Source organism: Hippichthys cyanospilos, chromosome 1 (assembly GCF_059441005.1).
Source record: "Hippichthys cyanospilos isolate Australia breed blue-spotted pipefish chromosome 1, RoL_Hcya_1.0, whole genome shotgun sequence".
NCBI lineage: Eukaryota > Metazoa > Chordata > Actinopteri > Syngnathiformes > Syngnathidae > Hippichthys > Hippichthys cyanospilos.
This window is the reverse complement of record NC_142369.1, coordinates 25,583,528-25,607,468: the sequence shown is the minus strand read 5'-3', so window position 1 is coordinate 25,607,468 and position 23,941 is coordinate 25,583,528. Positions and strand designations below refer to the sequence as shown.

Sequence of the window (23,941 nt, the reverse complement as noted above, 5' to 3'; positions counted from 1 at the left end):
CGGAAACCAACACGTTTCCACCGTACGCCGAGGCTCCAGGTTATCTGATTAAACCAAGGTCTTTTGGATCCGCCACCCCTGTCCTTTTCCCGCAAATTTCAAACCTCGTAGGACTGCAGCAGAACGTGACGATAAGACTACTTAGCGGCGCGAACGCATTGGCTTGCTCTCATCGCTTTACATGCGGACCCTCTCATTACTCCGTAACCATCTTCAGAATCCTGTTATGCCGGAGTTAAGAGACTTTTAGCCTCCTCTCACTCTGACTGCACCCATTCTCACTGGCGCGGAATCTCATTTGGAGGGGAATATTGCAGCTCGGGCTATCGCCGCAGCACACATTTGCACTGCACGGTGCAATCGCACAGGATGTAGCGCGGAAACAGGAGTAGGATGACATGGTGAGAGGCGGAAGGGAAGGCCGAATATGGGTGAATTACGTTAACGTTCGAAGAGAGGATGAGTGGAGGAAACGATAAACTATAGGATGGATTACAATACCAGGATGTATCCTGATGCATTTGGAGTATTTGCCCAAAGACAGTTGTCTCTATCCGATAATCTGCCTGTGCTGTATTTAATTTTTTTCCATCTGAACAGTAGTTACTCGGAAGATTACAGCTCAGTCGCACAGCATGCAGCTTAAATACGGAGCTTTAAACCGCAACAATTAAAATAATGCAGGGACCAAGACAATGGTTGAGCATTTAGCTATTAGCAGGGGCTCAGAGGGCTAATGGCACAGCACAGATGGCAAAAGGATTGTTTGCTGAAGCTTCCGCTGAATGCTCTGTTGGATGAAGAAGCCAGAGGTTCAACAAAGCTCCGTCCACCATTGCCCACCTGCTTTCCACACGCATTCACACGCTTCAAAAAAAAAAAAAAAGGCAGAGAGGAACCACTACAGTTGCCGGCCACTAGAAGGGGGTGTGTGCCTTTATAAATAAATAAATAGTCTGCCCCAGTTTGAACTCCACTCTCGCTCACTTACGACACACACGTGAGTCAAACAAAAGGGTCTGCTTAGCATAGCCGGAATCAATTATTATGCCAAGAATACCACGAATAAAGTATATTCTGTGTGAGTCTATGCATTCATTGAACATGTCTTACTACACATGTAGCTAAGTTGACTAATTTCACCTTCTGTCTATTTCATTTCCTGCAGCAAAGTACATCGGCTGCTTCGTTGATTCAACACAAAAGAGAGCCCTCAAAGGAGTTTCTTTTTTTGACTACAAAAAAATGACTGTATTCCGTTGCCAGGACAACTGTGCCGAAAGGTATGAAAAACAACAACAAAAAAAACACTCATCCTTTCCTCCTTGCTGGCCTTCTTGTCTGAGATATCAATTAAAATGGATTGTCCAGATGAGTTGATGTAAATGCAGAGAAGCTGATTAAAAGGCTCTCCCTCATTAGAGGTGCTGGCTATAGGAGAGCGCCAGCCACAGAAAAACATGCCCGCGTGGTAGAGCACGCTGTAGTGTACTTCCTCGGTACCTTGTGTCTCCTTGACTTTGTGGATGAGGCTAAAGCAGCAAGTTATCATATAATATAAAATGGCACTGAGGCGCACTTCAGAAGAGTGCTTCATAACATTTCCTGACCGGTGGAAAAAAACTGCAGATAAGCCGCACTGGACTGTAAGCCGCAGGGCCCAAATCGCGAGGAAAAAGTTGCGGCTTATAGTCCGAAAAATACGGTTTATGAATATAATAATCAGGATACTTTATATGGTGTGCTTTCTATGCCTCTGAAAGTAGAGTCGTGCCTTTATTCCGCAGAAAAGGCTGTGCAGGTGTACCTAATGAAATGCCCCGCGAGCGTATATATAGTTAAGCACCGGCTTTCAAACCTTCACTCTCGTACTTGTGCGGGTGTGCCTGTTGGCGCAAAGGCTTTTTTGTTTATGAGAGGCCTGAGAGCGAGTGTTCACAAAGCTCCATGAAGAAATGTTTTTCTGACTTTTGCCGGAGATGAAATTGACTAGCCGGGCCTGAACCTGGCCCTCCGTCGCCGCCGCGATGATTTAGTCGGTCGACTGTGGGCCGGAACTTAACACATCTCTCCGAACTGGAAAAATACCTGCAGCCAGGTTTCTCAAATGCGTGGAAAGCCATTGCGGAAAGAGTAAAGACTATGAAATGTTGACCTGTTGGCCATATTTATTCTTGCCAAGTCGTGAATTCGCCTCCATACCGGGAGTCGACGCTACATTTCACTTTCACAATCTGCATAAGCGTCCCATTATTAGAAGAGCTCTGTCTTTTGCTTCCAGTCACTCCAATCAGTTTAATCAGCGCTCATTGTTTCCCTTTGAGCTCTGCTCCTCTCCTCCACTTCTCTGCTCGCTTCCTGTCTTCTTTTCCTTCTCCTCCGTCTTTCTCTTCCTCCCGGAGGAATAGCGGGGACGGCTCAATCGAATGCACTGAATTACACCCATCACTGATTCGCCGAGTGCAGAATAGGTGCAGCGAGCCGCTTGTTTTCAGATGCTTTTTCCTCACGCTGGCTTTCTGCAGCCGGCCAGCCCACCTGCTATTTCCAGAGCGGGCTTTAATAAAAGAAGACAAACAAATGAGAAGCAGCGGCGTATAATGGCGTACGGAGGTTGGGGTTTGATCGGCAGGGCCGGAGGGTGTGGAGCTATCCTGCGCGAAGGGTTTCTAATTGCATCCGAAAGGCCTCTTGGGAGTCAAGTCAACAGAGGGGGAGCCACGGGAGGGAAGCCTTTTAAAGAGTACCGCAATCATTTATAATTGGCCGTGCCTCAAAACCTCTTAGCATGTATAACGGTGCTCATCGGCAAACGAGAGACGCCGTTCCAAAGTAGCGTCCGGACGTGTCCCGATGTGTGCTTCGACGCCCTCGGTGCATCATTTATTTGCTTTTATCGACTACAGTTGCTCTCAATATGAATCTACATTAACCGGGGAAGGATTAAGCCATAATGAACGCTCAGGTCATTAGCGCTCGCCTCTTCGACTTTACTAATGATGGTAATCCTTCCTCCCTCTCTGCGCGCAGGGGTTACATGTACGCAGGTTTGGAGTTTGGAGCGGAGTGCTACTGCGGCCACAAGATTCAGATGGCCAATGCTTCCGAGACGGAATGCGACATGGAGTGTAAAGGGGAAAAGAGCATCATGTGCGGAGGAGCCAACCGGCTATCCGTCTACAGGCTGGAGCTGAGCCAAGAGTCGGCACGGCGCCGTGAGAAAATCCCCTTTACTTCATTGGAACCACATGCTGCTCTGTATTACTCGCGGGGCTATCGGCTATCAAGGGAGGAGTGGCGTTTTTGAGATGAGAACCGTTACTTTAACTACTTTCTTCATTATTATCTAGAGCTACGCATCTGTCTCGCCTGCTCCAGCCGAGCAACAGAAGGAAGCGATAAAAATCTCCCCATAAGAAATGCGATCAACATTCATTTCCCCAATTTCACCCAAAACAACGGGAAGAAATTGACCGTGCCCCAAGAAAGACCTAACAATAAGTCACAATGACCACAGAGATGTAATTTGGGTCCGCAAATGTAACACAATGGCCCTTTTTTAAGGGGAAATATTTGTTTTATTGGATGCTAATGCCACATTTGGGAGCTGGCTGCCCTGTCGTGTTTACTTCTTCCCTGGGAGAGATGTGCAACCTGCCTCCCCCACCATGCCGTGGTCTGCATCCTAAACACTCACTGCCTGCTGTTTTACAACCGAGGTGATGGCAGTAAAGGCTGATTATCGGAAATAGGGATGGAACCTTGTTTCTTGTTTCAGAGTGTGGGCTGTGTTTGGAGTGCTGGCTTTCAAACAGCCGTTTGATGGAGCTTCCTCCAGCAGGAAAAGCTTCATATATTTCCGATCAAATGTGATAGAAGACAACATCATACAATACGGGGCCTCATGTTTCCATGCAAAAAAAAAAAAGAAATTCTTGACACGTCAGTCAGGATTTTTATGACTTTCCTTGTTAAACGTACAAAGATGTTTGTTTACAATTTTCATTTCTGCTTTTTCCCAGCGCTTAGTCAGCGCTACATATTGTCACCTCTGACCCTTCGCGGTCATGTGAGTCACGGCGGAAAACAAAATCAAGAGGAAATCATAATGCTGTTGAAGTGGCTGCTTAGCAAAGCCATTTCAAAAGTGTGACACTTGTATTTACTCAATAAAAGTTGATCAACTGTCTTCCTTCCTCAGAAGGACATGCGGCATAAATTGTCTTCAACTTCCTTCGTTTTGTTTTAGAGGCAGAGGTATAAGACATCCTGACCCACAGTATTTGCATTATTGGTCTATTATTCATCTCTGCAGATTGTGTTTATGTGACATTTTTGCATGGTTCACACATGCTCAAGGCAACAGCGCACGAAAAATCCATTTCAGCGGGATTTCAAAAGTGTCTAAGGACAAAGACGGGTGACAGAAAGATATATACTATAGGGGAGAAAGCAGAAACATGGACGCGGCATTAAAAATGTAGCTTCAGCGAGATAAAAAGGTTAAAGATTAATAAAACATTAGATCGAGTCACATGACTAGAGTTTAAAAAAAAATACCATTTTAAAGCCGTATAGGACAGATACAGCTTATGTTAAAAACATCATGAATGCTTCTTGAATATTATCTTTGAACCTGTTTCAGTGGTATGTGAACGGCCTGCGTGTCAGCAAATGTGCTGTCTTCAACATTTTCATTTTCTCCCCTTTCATTTCCGTCTTTTGACCCCCCCCATTTTTTAAAAGCTATACAGGCCCTATAGGACATTTTGCAGTCGTTGGAAGTAAGGGTGTGAGCAAATGCGATTACATTTACAGTGAAAAAAAGAAGCGGCTCTGCTCTACTGTTGTTGTCGGGCCCAACCATTAGATCAAAATGAGGTTGCGGGGTTAAAGGTCATCAACACACTGTGAAAATGGGAGTCGTAATAGAGAGAAGCAGGTCAGGGCCTCAATAGACCGCAGGCGAGATCCCAGCGGGTGCTCTTCATCAGGGGTCAGTGGATGGAGGTCACGAGAAAGGCTGCGCCCAGGAAGCGTAAAACTGCAGGAAATATTGTTTTCTCCCCATCCGTAAGCAACATTCTGCTCTTTTTGACTTTCCAGACGGCAGCGCCATTTTCAAGGGGTGTTTCCACAGGCCGGACAACGTCACCTTGGCTCTTCCTGTCGGAATTTCCATCCAAAACATGTCGGTTGACAAATGTGTCGACACGTGCACGGAGAAGGTGAGGCGCTTGCCGACGCGCGGCGCATGACAGCCTGCCCTCGGTGTTTAACGGCCGCTGTATTTCAGGAGAAATCGCTCGCCGTCCTGGCTGGAGATCGATGCCACTGCGGCTTCCCGACCTCCCTCTTCTCCCTGCGTGAGCCGGAGGAGGAGGCCATGTGTTTCCACCGCTGCCCCGGCGAGGAGTTTGAGAGCTGTGGGAATGATGAGTACTTTGTGGTGTACCAGACGCAAGTTCAAGGTAAAGTATGTCGTAAAGTTGACTTGACCTGTCAAAGTGCGAGGTGCATCGTTACGAGCAGAAAATGCCACAGTCACTTCCTGTGTTTTGGCTAAATAACGGACAAGCAAGAGCGCAGCGGTGCATTAAGGGGGAACAAGTCAAACTGCTGAGTGCACCACTCTATTTAATGCGTGCACCTTCATGTACGAGAAACTGCCAACTGGATATTTAAGAAAAAAAAAAAAGTCTGCTTTTGTATGTTATACCACTCAACAAATTTCCCCAAACTTTGCCAAGGAAGTGCTCATTTTTTGGATGGAGATCGAATCCTTCGTTTTTCACTGATTAATGCACGAATCTTAATAACGAGATTCTGGCAAATATAAGAGGTGGGTGAAATATTTGGCGTTGATCCTAATTAGGATTGTTCTGCCCTGGTGGAGGTCTGTACTCTTCTGAGGGCCTAGTTTGTTATGTTTTCATTTCTAAATGTGCTGGATATTCATTTCATGTTATTCCAACATAGCAGTTGGCCTCAAGTGTCAGCCTGTATGCGCCGTTGTGGGCGATGTTTCCTTAGGGCAAAAGACAGCAGTGGCTTGGCTCGGCAAAAATAAACGGCCTGGAAAAAAAACACGCACGCTGCAATCAAGCGTCAGTGTGAGAACAACTCGGATGGAACATTTGTGAGCTCAAGAATCTAGCTTGTCTTTGAATTGTAGAATTTTTGACAGACTTTGATGAAAGAAGAAGTGCTCAAGTCGCCCACCATAACAACACAAAATGTGTGTGTGTTGACCTTTTCTCTGAAGGACTTCCTCTTTCTCCCAGCACTTGAAACATCTCTGACAACATTCCAAAGTTGTGTCATTTCTAAATATCTTTCTCTTCAGTCGATGAGCAAGATAGAAAATAACTATCTATCCATTGGCCAATTTTCCACTTCACTTCTCATTTTGTCAATAACTATAGGCAGTTTAGAGTCTTCAATTAAGCAAACATGCAAGCTTTTGGAATGTCAGAGGTAGCCCGGAGCAAATCTGCGCACTCTACACAGAACGGCCTGAGCAGAACCTCTCAACTGTGAAGCGGGCGTGCCGACCAGTACTCATAGTGCTACCCCTTCTCTGCTGGTGTTGGGCCAAAACTCCCTTTGTCAAAAATGAATCATTTCAGGTTTTTTCTCTAATATTTCACAAATATTTACTATTGCTCAATCTAGATGTCTGTTTGGGTGTTATTCTGTCTAAATTATTGATGAGCCTAAAGTGTTGAAAATGGCTTCCTCTCTTTGGCAAAATCTCGTGCGTGAATAAACAAATGTTTTGAAGGTCTCCTGAAAAGTGGTAATTTTGGAAGTACAGTAATTCTACATGGCTGTAGATATAAATGCTCAGTTTTTGTTTTTGAGAGATATTTTACTCAACAGTACCGTTGAGTTGTGTACATGTATATTATATATACTAGCACTTAGTGTGCTACTTTGATACCAAACCAATTTTTAATATGTTGAACCTATATATATATATATATATATATATATATATATATATATATATATATATATATGTATATATATATATATATATATATATATATATATATATATATATGTATATATATATATATATATATATATATATATATATATATATATATATATATATATATATATATATATATATGTATATATATATATATATATATATATATATATATATATATATATATATATATATATATATATATATATATATATATATATATATTGGACCAAAGCACCTTTTTTATTAAATAGTAATTTTACAACATTAACATATCATTTTTATATCAGTTATTAATTTTTAATGCATGAATTTGTTTCATTAGCTCTGTTTCAGTGCGCCATATGTCTTGTCTTCGTGTTAACATCTGCCATTTCACACAATGACAGCATAACTGACTCATGCTGTCCTTAAATGATTGAATTATTTTTTTTATGGCAGTGTGTTGATGTTGGTAGCTATGTCATGGGATAGCAAACATTTGGAATAAAGGAGTTGCGGGGGCATGTCAAACTAAATGGAATGCAACCAGCGCTCTGGAGAAAAAATTCAAAATAAATCCCTAAGGCAATTGCATTGACGTCCTTGTATTATTTAGTGTGTTTATTTTGAAGTTGGACTACATAGTGTGTGGATGGCATGAAATGTTGTGCCGTTCCGGCTTACTTGACATGTTGGTGTGCATGAAGTGAACATTAATGTATGAATCTAAATTTGAATAAAAACATGCATACATTTTAGTAGTTGCATTACCCACTGGCTCATTTCAACCTTAGTTGCTGAAATCCTCCCAGCGGAATTAAAAAATCCCACTGGGTTTCTCTCCACATCATATTTTTGGGGTGGACTTCATATTGTGGAACGGCATCGTCACATATAGTGAGTCTATCACCATGTCATTCAAAACCGGTCATAATACTGAACGCGAACATACATGATGCTAATTTGTAGGCCTGGGACGATATACAAATTCCACGAGACGAGTTATCTCATGCCTAGTTCCCCTCCATCGCACGTCTGTCTCGATAAGGAAAGGAAATGAATCTCGTAGCGCGCCCGAGCGTTCGATCTCGTCCCATCCCTACTAACTCGTCTCGCATTGTCTTATATGGCATTCAGACAACCGATGCATGGACAGACACTTCCTCCCCACTCGCAGCAATCAGCTGGTGGCCCTCACCAGTTTCCCCGGCTCCGGCAACACCTGGTGTCGTCACCTCATAGAGCTTGCCACCGGCTTCTATACCGGCAGCTACTATTTTGACACTTCACTCTACAATAAAGGTATAAGAAAACCTGTCTTTATAAGTCAATGGACAGTGCAGCACATTTTTCTCTGGCTTCTATGCCTCTGAGGATGAAATGCACTTTTTGGTGCGCTCTCTTCTTTTCGCAGGATTTAAAGGTGAGCGAGACCACTGGCGGAGCGGAAGGACCGTCTGCATAAAGACGCATGAGAGTGGTAAAAAGGAAATTGAAGCCTTTGACTCCAGCATCCTCATAATCAGAAACCCTTACAAGGCTCTCATGGCGGAATTTAACCGCTTATACGGCGGCCACATTGGATTCGCCTCCCAGGCCAACTGGAAAGGGAAAGGTGAGTCTCAGAAGATGGAGCTAATGTACTTCACATGTTATGAGCCACCGTGTTGTTGAAATATTCAAGAAAGCAGGAATACTTTGAGGTGACTAGACAGGAACGAGAGTGGCTGGGACGGGCAAACGACAACCTCAAATAGAACAGATTACAATTGCATGAAAGGAAGCGCCAATGACAATCTCTAGCTGACGAGACACCTAATTTGAACTGGATCCTTCAGCTCCAAAAGGAAGTCCAACATTGGCTTAGCTAAGATATGACATACGAATTACATTGTTACGCTCTGATCTTAGATCAATTTGTAATTAGTATTAGTTAGCCTCGTTTGAATGAATGTGCGAAAATACAAATTTACTCAAATTGGAGAAGGGCGGGTGCAACGGAGGAACTGGACTCATTACGTCTCAGCAGTTAATCAAACACCATGTGAACGTCTACTCAGAACAAGGTTTAAATGGCACTTCAGAAGTTACTAACAACTGATGAAAATTTAACCTTGGAATGTTAAACTCTCTGATTTTTGCTGTCTACAAAGGCAAAAGGTGATGTAGCCAGAAATTGTGCTCAGGTAAAAGTACTGCCACATCAGGATGATATGACTCGAGTAAATGTCATAAATCGCCGTGGCAGTACAAAATATGAACCAGCAAATTCGGATCTTACCGAACAATAAAATGAATCCAACATAGTAATAAATACAGTTGCTATAAACAATCAAATAAAAGCTGTGTCAATGGGACAAAAGAGAGAGCAAGATGTGACCTCTTACTATTTTGAATGGAGTCACGCGTCATAGGTGGGTACGTTGGACTTGGGATGCGGCGTTCGAGGAGGAGGAAGTCTTGCTGACGAACCAAAACCAAATCGATCTGGCAAGTCGTAATTGTGTGGAGTAATGGAGTAAATGCACCATTTCCCAAGATAAACACTTGAGTCCCAGTAAAAATGAGTTTGTTGCATGCTTAAGCTGCTCTGATAAGTGCAGTTCATCTAAAAAGTTGCTTGAGAAATTATGTAGAGTAATGGAGTGCGTTCCAAACCATGTCTGATAAAGACATGGCTTGAATGTGTTTGTGATGAAATGCAAATGTTCTTATCCAAAGTGCTTTACATGACTCATTTTTGTCATAGTTTACCAGCTGAAATGTCACAGAAAGCTTCAAAAATGTAAAAAGCTCACACAATACGCACACAAGCGAACAAGTAGAGACAGGCGACACGAAAACAACACTTCCAACAACGCATTTCCTGGTCTTCTCTGTCAAATATTTGCGATTCAGCGATGCTCTTTTTTTTCTGTCGTTTGCTATTCAGATTCGAGCTCAAGCGAAGCGCGTCTCAACTCAGTTCGCTTGCAAGCAGACTACCTCTTCGCAGTCTGCATATTTGCTCTGCGCCCGGGTTTACGTGGTAGCATTCACACATGGCCAAACAAACCACATACCAGCGAAACCACCACGGTTACGTTTGAATAACATATGCGGTTTTTATATCTTTTATTTGGGGTTGCTCAAAGCTGGTGCAAAAGGTCGTCAGGCTACAGCACCGGTCGATCGCACGCAGGCGGGCTTTCACTGGCTTTGAATTCTGGGAAATGAACCCTTACACCTTCAGTGACTGTGATTATATATGACTGACTCCACTAAAAGTTTATCATTAATGTGTAATGAAATAACAATATATTATTGTTGTAAAGGTTCTGTTGGAATCTTGGTGTTTTTGTACACTGGGCACCCTCATCTCTCACTCAGTCTTTTTTTTCTTTTTTGAATAGGATAAAGGGGGGGGGGGGTCGCACTGGCTTTTTCTTGGGATGTTAACTGCCAAGTATTTCAATGACTCTGACATTTTAACATGCACTCAAATTAGCGGATTTCAAACAGTTGACATTTCATGGGTTCATTAGCATACACAGAGTAAATTTCTTGCAAATTTTGGAGTGATTTAATCAACGTTACACCCCTTCTAAACTGCTTGACGAAATGACATTGGACCCTGTTTTTGCCCAGCGCAAGTCTGGTGCAAAAGTGCAGTCTAACTGTGTGCATGGGTGGAGTTCTCTTTCTTAGGACGTAAACACATCCAACGTGCTTCCCGGCCAATGGAAGCGGCTCCACTCATTCCGTTCCAATTCTGTGCAGGTGACGCGCACGGTCTATATGGCGGGAGTAGAGTCCATGCAGGAAATCGATGAGCGCAAAGTACATTTATGAGGCAATGCAAGAGAGCGCCACTTGCGGATAATGTAAAATTGACCACTGTGAAGTGAGCACTTGTAATCCACTTCCCTCCATAATTGTGTGTCTGTCTGTGTGATAACCCCCCCTTCACCCACCTCTGGTTGTGCAACCTGGTATATAGCCAAATAGCTGGTATTTACTGTAACGTGGTTACAATAACATGTCTTCATCCAGCCATTTTTCATGACATCATCTGCAATTGAAGGATTTGATTTCCGCAATCTTTCTAAAAACCGTGTAATTAGAATTAGAGTAATTTACATAAAGCCCTGAGTAAACTTGACTTGCCGTTTAAGTGATGGATAGTTGCTCCAGCCAGTGAGCAGCAATAGCAAGCGATGCCTCGCTTCGAAGTTTATTCGGTGGATTGAGGTCACTGTACTTTATGGGCTGTGGTTGTTCTGTCTGTTTTTCATTGGCTTTTATGATTTGCCATTGTGTTGCGCATTTCCCAGCCGCCGTGCACGCACATTCACCTGCTGCTGGCAAGAAGGGCAGCGCAAGGTGGAATTAATGAATGCAAGCGTCTGGCTCGGGAGAAACTAAACTCGAAAGATTCCTCTACATCTGCGTGCGTGTGTGTGTGTACGTCGCAGATTAAGCTGATGCAAAAAAATGTTGCGCAGTGTAGTCAAAAACATCCCCTTGCCCACGTTTCTTGTGGTCCTTTGATTTTATTTGCTTGTTCCTGTTGTTGTTCATAATACGTAACATTAGAGGAAGTGACCACTGCTCTGATGGTGGACGGCGTTTTGACCTTTCTTACCCCACGTGGCAGTGTTTCTTAATATCAAGGCAAATTATCAGGCTGCAGTGACGGCGTCTGTTCAGAAACGAGAAATGAAACAAGGCTTCAGTCATGCTGCTTGATGGCGAGATGAGTCAAGTCACCCCTACAATCAACTCGCTCCTCGGGCACCCGTGACAAACATAATTAGAGTGTTTGTGCATCTGTCTATACTTGGCCACACATTCATGTTAATTAGACATGTTTGTGAGCAGCTAGGAGGTGTTGTGTTTTTTTTTTTCCCCAATATGCAAGGGTCCTTCATATCAAAGTGACTAGGAATTCTAATTTCCTCCTCAGAGATGGCATTTGAAAAATGCCACTTCGAAAATATCAAGGACAAGTTATATAAAGGACTCTCTACATTGGAGACAGTACATACACACACACACATATATATATATATATATATATATATATATATATATATATATATATATATATATATATATATATATATATATATATATATATATATATATAAATAAACCTTTTTCCCTCTATTTGCATTTTTATTGACGATTGGCACAGAAACTCACTCATTGCCTCACTCATTGCACTCGTTGCTTTCCATAACTAAAGGAGACATGCCGACCTCAAATCTGAGCAGTGCTCCCTATTTATTATAAATACATAACTAGACCTACGATTATATAAAATAATGATATGATGATAGGATAGAACACATTTATTTGCATGTTAGTGAAATTTATAGTGGGTGTTTTCTGTACTTTAAAGTCACTTACAGGTGATGCTTCAACACTGTTCCATGTGTAATCTTCAGAGTGGTGTGTTATGAGGTCAATAGCATTCTTTTTTTTTTCATGTGGAAATTACCCCAAACATTTGATGCGTGTTTTTGGGGGGACTCTTTCTCCCTTACCGCCATGTATCACTGTGTATGTCTGCAAGAAAGTTCAGAAAACAGTGGCATGAACACGGTTCTGGAAAAGCATCAACTCAGATATTTTTGGTCAACTTTTTTTTAAGTCAATTTACCTCACTTGGTTTATGATTTTTCTAGCCCTACTCTCCACCAAAGTAATTAGTGTGAAGTCTGACCCTGTTGTCTGAATGATGACAGGTGCGAAACACCAGTTTATTGTACCCTCTGCCGTTTAGTGGTAAAAGAATGAATTGTTGTGCCTCTCAGGGTGCCGCACTAGCATAGAAAGCGGAACATCTGTTTGTTATTTGTAGGAAATAATTTTTCACCCAACAAATACCTGTGGTACACAAAAATGAATGAGAACCACCGGCATGGAGCACCTGCCCTCAGACATGTTATATTTTTTTTAATCAAATTGTTTACTGTCCGATTGAAATAGTCAGGCTGAAAATTTCAATCGGCTGTAGCACTGATTTTATGTTCAAATGCACTTAAGATAAACAATCTGCTCACATCTCTCTAGTTAATCCGTGTAATAATTATGTGTTGTCTTATTCTGTTATTGCCCTAACTGGGTTGAAAGCAAAGCACATATAGTATTTGTTTTGCACTATTTAGCGGAGGATTTTATTTTTAATTGAATCAAGTTTTTGTTCCAGGTTGTGTGAAACTGTTGGCCAAATAGGCTTGAGAAATAATTGTTTGGGTTTTTTTGGGGGGGTATATTGCAAGAAAGGAAATTTAAGGTCTCAGTCATCCCATGAGAGCAGATTATGTGCCCCTTGCAGGCCTTTATAAATTTCATGCATATTCCCCTTCCCCCAGTATATCCATTTAGGTATGTCTTTGTAACTATGGCAACTGGTTTTGTCTGGTCCACGTATCTTCTCTGTGGAAAAATCGATTTTCCAGAGGCTGCTGAGTTGCCGACCCAGCAGTTACATCTCTTTGTGAAAACATCAGCACATTTGGTCTGCCATTTCCAATGAGCGTTCCCCCTTTGTGTTGGTGGGGGAAATGATGCGATGACATCAGGAAGCAAAAGACCTTTTGACAGCTGCCACTTCGCATACGGGGGGGAAGCTGCGAGCTAGAGCGTTAGCATGACAGCGTGTTCGGGGAGCCGCGTGTACTGTATCATTTGATGCACTCACCTCTGCGGATGATGCTCCTGACACGGATGCCTTCCGTTGGGTCCTTTCAATTCCGCTCGGGCTAAAGTGGAATTTATCTGAAAGAACTGTCACTTCAGAAAGTACTGTCCGTTATTTTCTGTTTTTCTGCTTTACGCATTCATATGGCATCGGCGGTCGAATGTCCGCAACCGATAGAAGCACCGCGGACGTTCCGTCGCAAGTGAGCGATTTGTTGACCAGATTTGTTTCATTTGGTTATGAGCAAGTTTTGTCATGGAAAAAAAGGAGACCTAACTTGACAGAACACCTCCCGTGTGTTTAATTTCCATCCACTGCGATATTACCAACGACATTCCAGTTCTTAAGGAGGGCAACGCTTGACTATTCTGTTAAGTGACACAATTAGTATGATTGTACCTTTTAAAGGTTTTGAAGCAGCCAAAACGAAATCCAAAGACATTTTTGTTTTTTTCTTATTGCGCAACCAAAAAATGTGACATCAACAGACAGCTTGAGGGTTCTCAGGGAACACCAGTGGCTGACAGACCAGACTTAAAAAAAAGAAATTATTAATGCCAACAAACGGAGCAAACTTGGCCGAGGTGACATCACTTGACTTTTCGTTAACCTCACACATCAGTGTCTAGCCGTCATGCCTCTTGAGTGCGACTTCTCACGCAATGGGTCGGTTGCTCCTTTTTTAATATGGTTGTGCAATATATACTTCATGGGTTAGTTTGGGGGGGTTTATTGGCTCCATATACTTTTTACAAATCCTTCTCTAAAGTTAAAATGAAAATTAGATTGGATTTACTCTGCTCCTTGAATTTAAGAGATCACACAAGAGGCTTGAAAGTGGTCCAGTGTAAGCACATTTTTGCTCAAGATGAGATTCTCTATCCCTTAATGAGAGAACTAAATAAGAATACAGCATTTTATTTGCATTCAATTTTCATACCTAATTTTTAGTCTGGGTTATGATTTCCCTAATGTACCTCAAGTACGCGGCTTTCCTGCTTCATATTAATTATTTCTCACCTAAAAACAATGAATAACAAACAATGAATGCATTTGGAAAACTAAAGACTTGGCAAACGAAGATTAGGTTTTGTCAGGTTGGCTCTTTGTCCTTCTCAGAGGTTTTTTTATGATTGGTATTTCTCTTTGCTCTCGTTTTTCCCGCAGAGTGGCCCGAGTTTGTGAAGAGTTACGCTCCTTCGTGGGGATCTCACATCATGGACTGGCTCAGTTATGGAAAGAACGTCCACGTGGTCCACTACGAGGCCCTGAAGAGAGACTGGTTCTCCCAGCTCAAGGGAATCGTTCAGTTTCTGGGCCTGAAGGTTTCTGAGGAGCGTCTGCTCTGCATGGAAGGTCAGAAGGAGGGCAACTTCAAGAGATCAGGGCTTCGCAAACTTAAATATGACCCTTACACTCCTGAAATGCGAGCAAACATCAGTGAACTGATAAGAAAAGTTGATGCTGCCTTAAAGAAAAGGAACATGTCTGGCGTTCCAGATGAATACATGCCAAGATAATACATGTGATCTTTTTTTTTTTTTTTCATATAAATAGAAAGTCTTTTTATCTCCAAAAGACAAATCAATTAGACGCTTATTTGGGCTTTAATACCCCATCCCTCATCCTGTGTGTAACCAGATGATACCAACCGGAAATTAGTTTTTAAGAGCACTTGTTGTCCTCTTCTGTGCACATGCTAAGTGGGCATGTGCACACGCCTTAACACAAAGAGGCTACGATCAAGAGCTGTGAGCGCACACGGTGTGTTTCATCCAAACAATTTAATACTCTTTGGTATGTTGTGCTTATTTTGTAAAAACGAGATGAAAGATTTCCTGCTGCTCCTTTACTTACCAAACATTTTTGGGAAGGTTGTAAAAGAAAAACACAAAAAAAAAACTGCTCCTTTTTCGAGAGACAAATGCAATATGCAGGCAGTAACTACCTTATAATGATACTGTGTGATTCCATTTTTTTTTTTTTTTTGGTAAGCTAATGAACTTGCTCTTTGCGAGATAAAATTCTGTCGACGATGACGAAGTTCTCGGTTCCTCGTACGGAAGAGTCCAAGTGAGATGAGGATTCATCTTGACAGCATTTATTTATCTCTGGTGTGCAGCGCACACGAGTCTGCTCGTGAATACGTTCTCTTGACACTGGATCCAATGCCGAAACCCAAAAAGCACTTGACAGTGCCGCACTCACCCCAAAGATATCTGAAGATTCACACGCTGTGTGCTTAAGGTCAGATTAGTTCAGTTCTTTCGGGCTCCTTTCATGCCAGTTAATGGTATTTGATTCAACCTTTTTTTAATCGCTTCTCTATTTTGTGGTAAGGGCAATGAAATAGATCAATTCAAAAAAAGTGGGAGGGGGGGCGCCGCAGACTGCAAAAATTCCACTCTTGACATTGGTATAATTCATAAGTGCAATGCCACGTGCTTCGAACAAAACAAGCATGAATGAGTAAAGCTAAATAGATTCATCGCTAAGAGACAAGAACTGACTTGCGTTTTCAGGATGCTATTATACTCGATATCTCTATTTTTGTAATGTGTGCCGACACATCCAAATATTTGTACTACAGCAAATAAATGATAGAAATCGTGTCTATTTTCACACGCTTTGAAGTCGATTGGCTATTGCTGTCATTGACGAGCAGGCACTTGAACAAAGGTGTTGTAATTGAATGTATCGCCATTGAAAGAATGTACTGTGATGAAGCCCAATAAATAAACAAAACGGTTCCTACGTTCATGTCCTTCTGATTTGATCATCACACATGCCAAAAGAATGCTTTTCTTTTACTTCACCATACAATCTTTGAACTTTGTCGTTACAGAACTGACGGCGTGTTTACCACAACATGCGATTAAAAGTAACGTTCATGCTGCTTTTTTCCTCAGCTCGTCTTGATTTTAGGCACATTACAAATCCCTTGAATATTTCACTTGCCTGTTATTCGTACATCAAACGCTCTTTTTGTTTTCGTGCGCAGTCGACAATAACAATACAATAGTTTAATGATCAAATGGATTGTGCAAATCAGCCGCATCATGCCAGAGAACTTCTGGGGAGGTGCAGCAGCTTGAGAAAAATAAAGACAAAAAAAAAAAAAATACATTTTTTGGACTATTTTTAAACACATGCTCATTTCACTTGTATGTTTGTTTAATGATTAAAAACCAGTACAAAACAGATTGCAGAAAATGAGTTTCTAAGTGAGGGTGCAATAAAGATATATGCTTGAAAGGGGCGGCGTGTGGTCAGCACGTCTGCCTCACAGTCAAAAGCCGAGCGTGAACGGCCATTTGTTTGCTCGCGCCCCGTGGTTGTAAATGAAACGAGCCTATGGTATACCCCGCTTCTCGCCCGCAAGGTCATGCAGGATAGACGGATAGCTCATCCGTAACCTTGAACAGGCTAAGCGATAGAAAATGGGTTGATGTCAGACACATGATGATGAATTACTACTTTAGTGTCAAAGTCAAACACATTGTTAGCTGTTCCAAATTCTTTGACTTGAGTGTTTTCAAGCGACATTTGGTTATCAGGATGTTTTACGCCCGCAATTTCAGCGGATGTGGGTCGCGAGGAGAAGTAATATTACTTGTTTCTTTTAATACTTCTTGTGAAAATGGACATTGGCAAAAGTACAGTATTCGGAAAGCAGTTTTCCTCCTCCGGTGTTTATTAACAACCCTCTCAGCTTGTCGAAGCAACGTTTTCTCTCTCCCTCTTGTATGTTCACTGCAGAGGGCATGTCTGAGTTGCAGGTAATTCAAATGTGAGTCATTTGCATTTAAATGAGACTCGCAGCTTTAGATGTCATAGACAGAAAAGGTCTATAGTATGTGGACAAATGGGTCAAGTAAGAAGTGGATTGTGCTCACTTCCTGTTTGCATCAACATGGAACAACAACTGCGAGATAAACAGTTCGCAGCACTTTCGAAGCCACTCGCTTTTATGTGTAATAGAGATTGGTCAGTTAACATGAGAACACACAATAGCCGTTGTGCAGATATAAAATCCGCTACCGTTCCATCACACCCATTTTCTAATATTGATATGAATGACTTTACTTTTGGAGTCGACAGACAGTTTCTTCTGCCGCATACATATGGATGCCCTGCGGGTCGTTATCAGATGTCAGCCCCATAAAGTATGACCTACCAAAGTGTAATGTCAGCATTTATCTGGAAATGTTCAGACCTGACTTTGTAACTGTGACATTCACCAGCTGCTCACATCCAAACGCCGAGCCCGAAGCGGCAAGGTTAAAACGATAGCAATTTGTGCAGGAGACGCGCCGGGGTTCAGATGACCTTGACCCGAGAAGCCAAACTAAGGAATAGGAAGTGGAGAAGACATGAAAATCAACATATGGCTCAGGTGAAAAAGGTGCGTGAGCACAGGGACACTCCATCCGCTCTTGGAAACTGGAGTGTATGGTTGATGAAGCGTTCGCTGTGAATCTCTATGTCTTTGGAGCTTCTTGAAAAATTATGCTTACAGGCTTGCCATTTTTTCACATTAACTCTCACCTGTCTTCTAAACTGTGTCCTTGACACACATTTGGTCTTTTTAGCGTTCGAAGATTAACTGCTGGGTAGCCATTTCACCCCTCATCTTTGCTTCAGCGCACATCCTTTCCTTAAAAGATAAAAATAAAAATCGCGGAACTCTTTTCTTGAATTGAACATTATTCCATCAATTAAATCAATCTAATGCAGGGATTTCCAAAGCCAATCTTTGAAGGTCCTTTTCCTGCATGTTTTAGATATTTCCTTCCTCCACCTGATTCAAATGATCAGGATTCTTATCAGGCTTGTGCTGAGCTTGCTGATGAGCTGATCATTTGAATCAGGTCTGTTAGCGGACGGAAACTTTGACAAAAAAAATGCAGGGTAGCAGTCATTGAGGACTGAATTCAAACAACACAGATCTACATCATTCGTAAATACTCTGTTTCTGTTTGATGTCTGAAACATCTCATTACTTCAGAGTTATTGAACATTTTTGTAATGTAGCCCCAAATTAACCCATCAAGTGCCAAAGGAGCAAATATTGCACCAGGAAACAGTTGCAACCTTTTGAAACGGTGATAGAAAAACGACATCATTTATTTAAAAAAAGCTCACGAATTAATTGAAGTTCAAAACCTGACTGAATAGCCAAATCTTCTTTGTTTGAGTGAGTCTTGGAATGAGATTTTGCATTTAAGGTATGGCAAGACAGAATTCATGATGGAATCCAACACCATTTAGGAAATGAATTACATCATTATTATTTAAGAGAAACCACATGGGGCTGCCGATTCCCAATTTTGATTCGCTTTCTGTATGTATGTGCTTGAACCAAAAAAAAAAAAAAAAAAAATCATCCTCCAGTAAGTGATCAAACTAGCGTACCATTTTCCGGGTTTTGTAACAGATTCAGTTCTCTCTATGCACGCTCTACTTGTCAGGATATTGAAATAGATGATTGTAGTCTCCATAGTGGCTCGCTGATGTTACAATGCAGGGTGGCTCTTTTCTATTATAACATCAAAAGGAGCAGGTTCTCTGGCTCTTTTGATAGAATGCTTTCCTCTAAGAAATAAGTGACTGTGAAAGTCATTTCCAAGGTCAATAGTGCAAATCAGACACATTCATCTTATTGCTGTGCACACTGAATTGTTCCTTTTATCATGCAGCATGCTGCACTTTAAAAAAACATACACTGCCATTAATCAAGATTTCAGAACTTTTTCAAAACAACAACATTATTAGCTGAGATGAAATCGGTAGCATATTTCAGCTGAAATAATAATGTCATCCGTTTAATGTCATCAGAATTTTAATATAATACAGTGAATATCTAATGATAGTTAATCATTTAATCTGTCCATGGCCATTCGAGTGATGCAACCATATTTTGAAAATATTACTTAAATCTAAAGAAGTAATACTACCAACAAGTTCATAGTCTTATAAATTCTTTATTGCCAAAAATGAAAATGGATCAATTAAAAAAAAAAAAAAAAAAGGACACGCAAAAATGACACTGTTCATTTGTTCAAATGAAAACAGCACCGGGCCGTTCAAAAATGTAGTTGCTGACTGGCGAGAACAGCTGGACGTGTTGTATTTGAACTGCAGCATGATTGATGAACGTTATTGTTCAAAGATATCTATTCATCATCTAATAATCTCCTGTCCAAAAGCAATTATAGCGTGTAGGGCAGCGGACTGAATAAAGATGTTCATTTCCCATTGTCATTAGGAAAGGCCTTCATGTGAGAACTAACTGCATCGGGTCTCAAAAAAGCAGCCACTCATTCCTTCATCACAAAAAAACACAACAGGAAATCAACAATGACACACAAGCACAGTTACAGATCTCTTTTGCAGCAATCAACAGATTTTTTTCCTCATCACTAAGGAAATGAAAAAAACAATTCTCACATCTCTTGCCTTATCCAAATTATTTCCCATTGCTGCCGGACTATCATAACTTGCGCACTTCTTGCGGTGTTTTTGCTTCGTTAGTAAAGTTGCACCCTCTAGTCCCTAAATATAAATGATGCATGAGCAAATATTCACACGTAGAAACGGATTTACACAAATAGTCCGCCATGTAAAAAAACGGGAATCCCTCTGTATTTTCTCTGCACTCGACCACCATTTCGTCCACTGCGCTACAAACGTTAACAGCCCATGTATTTGCATCTTGTTCTTCTCGGTGGTGCACGTTTTGACTGGATTAACACGCTCAACAACACATTGTTCCCTGCTGTTGTTTTTGACACTGACTCGCACAGAACATGAACGTGACATATTTTCTTTCATTCTTCTTTTTTTTTTTTAAGAATGATGAATCTTTTATTGGCTCGCGCATCTATCCAGTTTATGTGCTCAAATGCTCATGAATGTCATCGACGCCAGTGTGAATTGTTTGCTTGGGAAACATGCAAGTCATTTGCATTTTCAGTTTTTATTTGCCACACCTTTGAAGTGCGGGGCCTTTGCTCGGGTCATCTCCGACGAAATACAGCGTGACGTTAGCCTCGGGATTACTGATTGCAAGTTGCAGCGGGCACAAACACAATTGACGCTCAAATTGCTTATGACTGCTTTTCTCTTGTGCAAAACACTGTAATCAAACGTTGTGTGTCCCTGTGCGTGTGCGTTGGAGCACTTTAAATGTGTGTGGAGACCTTGGCGTCTACGGAGCTGGACCTGGACAGATACCGGCTGGTGGTGCGACCGTCGTCTCCCATGGCGTTCTCCATCTTTGACAGCAAGGAGCTCTTACACCTTTGCTTGAAGTCATTGCCCATGAACACATAAAGCACCGGGTTGAGGAAACTGTTGGCCGCCGCCAGGCACGTTCCCACCTGTTGTCCCGCAATTAAGAGGTTACGGCTGTGGCGTTGGTGGTTTATCTCAAGCAGGATGAAGACGTGGTAGGGCAGCCAGCAGATGAAGAAAGTAACGATGAGCGCCGTCATGACTTTGAAGGGTTTGGACGATTTGGTCATCCTGTTGGCACAAAGTTTCAGGATGATGACCGAGTAGCACACGCTGATGACGACGAAGGGCACGGCAAAGCCCGCCACGAAGCGGCTGACTGCGATGACTTCGTGAATGTGTCGGTGTGACGTGAAGTTGTTGTAGCAAACGCTCCTGCCCATCTGATTCTGAATGTCACGGAAGACCGCAGAAGGGAGGCTGAGCCCAATGGCGAGAGCCCAGGCCAGGAGAACGACGACCGATGCCTTTCGTACCGTGCGGTGATTCTGAGCCCAGACGGGAAAGACGACGGAGACGCAGCGGTCGACGCTAATGACGACCAGGAGGAAGATGCTGCTGAACATGTTGAGGAACAACGCGGACGAGGTAAACTTGCACAAGAAGAGTCCGAAGATCCACTTTTCCATGGCCACGTTTGTGACCATGAAGGGCAGAAAGGTGCAGAAGACAAAATCCGAGACGGCCAGGCTCAGGTACCATGTGGTGTTGACCGTCTTCTTCATCTTGAAGCCGGCGATCCAGATGACCAAAGCGTTGCCGCAGAAGCCCAGCAGGAAAATGGCTGAGGAGATTGCCAGCAGAGACACGCACAAGACGTTCCTTGTACAGGTGGATTCGTGCTGAAACACGGACTCCTCATGCGGCACGAGGCCCTCCTCGTATGTGTAATTGCCAAAGTCTTCGTAAGTAAAATCATCCATTTTCTCTTGGTGGAAGAAATACGGTTACTGCGGAAAAAAAGGAGAAAAGGATATGAGGAAATCCACTCTGACAGCTGAATATGTGAGCGTCTCAGTACAAACCTGCCACTGCTGTTGACTTGATGCTGCCCAGAGATGAGTGTCAGCAGAGCTCTGCCGGGTCCTTCATGTTATAGAGTAGAGGGATGAGCAATCAGCTGACCGGATGGTTTGTCAACACAACCACACGGTGCCTAAACACTTTCGGTACTGCTATTTGACGTGAAGACTAAGAATGCAGAAGTCCTTTAAAGGAGAGGCCCGAGCATTTGTATACACTACCCCAAAAAAAAAATCCCAATTTGAAATGTTCAAATTTCCCCTTTCAGAGAATGAAGACACACTAACCTAAGCACGGACACCAAAAAAGTGTTAAACAGCCGCTGTCTTTTGCTGTCTCGCGAACATGAAATAAATGAAACATTCACCCGAGTTGTTGTCAGGGTTTTGGGAGATGGCTCTGATGTTTAGGGAATTGGATGCTTCTGTGTTGTGTGCCAGAGGCCTCCTGTCAGCCACATGTGTTTGTTCAAAGCTGACAGAAGAAGACTGCACATGGGAGCGCAGTGCTCAGAAAACCATAAATCATCGAGTGGCTTGAGAATAAACTTAGCTTTTAAACACATTTACACACGTGGACAAAACTCTTGTCATCTTGTGTTATCCATGCATCCGTGTTCTATACTTCTATCCTAACCCTAAGGCAAGTATGCAGCAGCTTTTCCCTCAGCTAACTTGGAGTGAATACCCCCCCCCCCCCAATTTGTTTATTGTGCCCCACGCCGCTGCCCTTTTGTGCCAAACATTCCTCTTTTTGCTAAATGTACAAAATGTTTCGCTGAGTGAGATTCATGCAAAAAATAAAACATGAGAAAAACTATGTTGGTGACTTTTGCCACATCCAAGAAAGCTGAATGAACTCTAACTTGTACTAACATTGGACACTGCTATGTCAAAAATCCATTGTCCATGAAGCGAAACACTTTTCTAGACCACAGTCGAAAATGCAAGACTCGGTTGGTTCAGAGGGGCCATCTATATCTACAGTATTTTTAGATGGTCAATGTGAATAGTACGTAAATATTTAATGATGTGCGCTGTGAGATTATCGACACATTTCCAGTATGGGGGACACAAACCTTTACCCATTGACTTGCTCAAAGTTTGACATACACAGCAGCTTTTCCTTAGTGCAATAAAAAAGGATTAAGGTGAGCTGCAACATTTTTATTACAAGCTTTGTGTCAGATTCAGGCAACCTAGAACATTTAATAAACAACAAGCGGGAAGGAAGACAACTAGCTTTTTTCTTGTGAGGAGAGCATACAGGAGTCTGCACCTTCTCAAATGTCGTTTCGGTCCAACTGCACATCTAGTCCGCTCCTCATTTATTCATTTGAGTTGGCTTTGTTACAAAAGCCATTGCTGTCCTACAGGGTTGGGGGAGGGATCTGGCAACAATGCAAACATTCGGTTTGTGATGATCGGGAATTCTTCTTTCCCAGGAACATCTAGAGCCCTTTGGTCGGGTAGCAGCGGCTGTTTCTTTTTTACAGCTGCTGGAGACGCGTCGTTTCCTTCAAGGGAGTATGTGTAATTTTTGCCTGTGGGAGCGTTAAAGGCATTATGGTAAAGGCAACAAAACGCACGCCTCCTCCTGCCGTCCGTAGCTATAACAGACATGGCAACCTACGGAGGAGTGCCACCCCCCCATGTATAATCATTTAATGATAACCAGAGCGGGCGGCTCAGTGGAAGGGTGGTTCGCACATCCGTCTCACAGTTGAAGGGACCCAAGCTTAGATCCACCTGGCTCCCTCCGGCTTTCCTGTGTGGAGTTTGCATGTTCTCTCTGAGCCCGCGTGGCTTCTCTCCGGGCGCTCCGGCTTCCTCCCACCCTTCAAAAACATGCATGCCATACTACTTGGACATACTAACTTTATAATAATTCAATGTATTCCTTTTGACCGAAAAACAGTCTAAATCTTACAAAGTCAGTTTAAACCTTCTTCACAA

General features: G+C 42.4%; 2 protein-coding genes across 2 annotated transcripts in view; one reads left to right on the top strand and one right to left on the bottom strand.

Moving 5' to 3' along the window:
* wscd2 (WSC domain sialate O sulfotransferase 2) overlaps positions 1-16,421 on the top strand; it is a 53,631-nt gene extending 37,210 nt beyond the window's left edge. The window contains exons 3-9 of the mRNA XM_088430220.1: positions 1,169-1,283; positions 3,031-3,215; positions 5,107-5,228; positions 5,297-5,471; positions 8,117-8,281; positions 8,394-8,594; positions 14,835-16,421. Coding sequence (XP_088286346.1) covers positions 1,169-1,283; positions 3,031-3,215; positions 5,107-5,228; positions 5,297-5,471; positions 8,117-8,281; positions 8,394-8,594; positions 14,835-15,187 — 1,316 coding nt within the window. The 3' untranslated portion in view covers positions 15,188-16,421. The remainder of the gene's footprint in view (positions 1-1,168; positions 1,284-3,030; positions 3,216-5,106; positions 5,229-5,296; positions 5,472-8,116; positions 8,282-8,393; positions 8,595-14,834) is intronic.
* A 3,234-nt stretch (positions 16,422-19,655) lies between these two features.
* Positions 19,656-22,021, bottom strand: LOC148429867 (chemerin-like receptor 1). The gene is made up of 2 exons (XM_088419799.1): positions 21,989-22,021; positions 19,656-21,913 (listed from the first exon to the last, which is right to left on the bottom strand). Exon 2 carries the CDS (start codon positions 21,884-21,886, stop codon positions 20,852-20,854), a length of 1,035 nt encoding a protein of 344 aa, XP_088275925.1. The 5' UTR covers positions 21,887-21,913; positions 21,989-22,021; the 3' UTR covers positions 19,656-20,851.
* Positions 22,022-23,941: the final 1,920 nt, after the last annotated feature.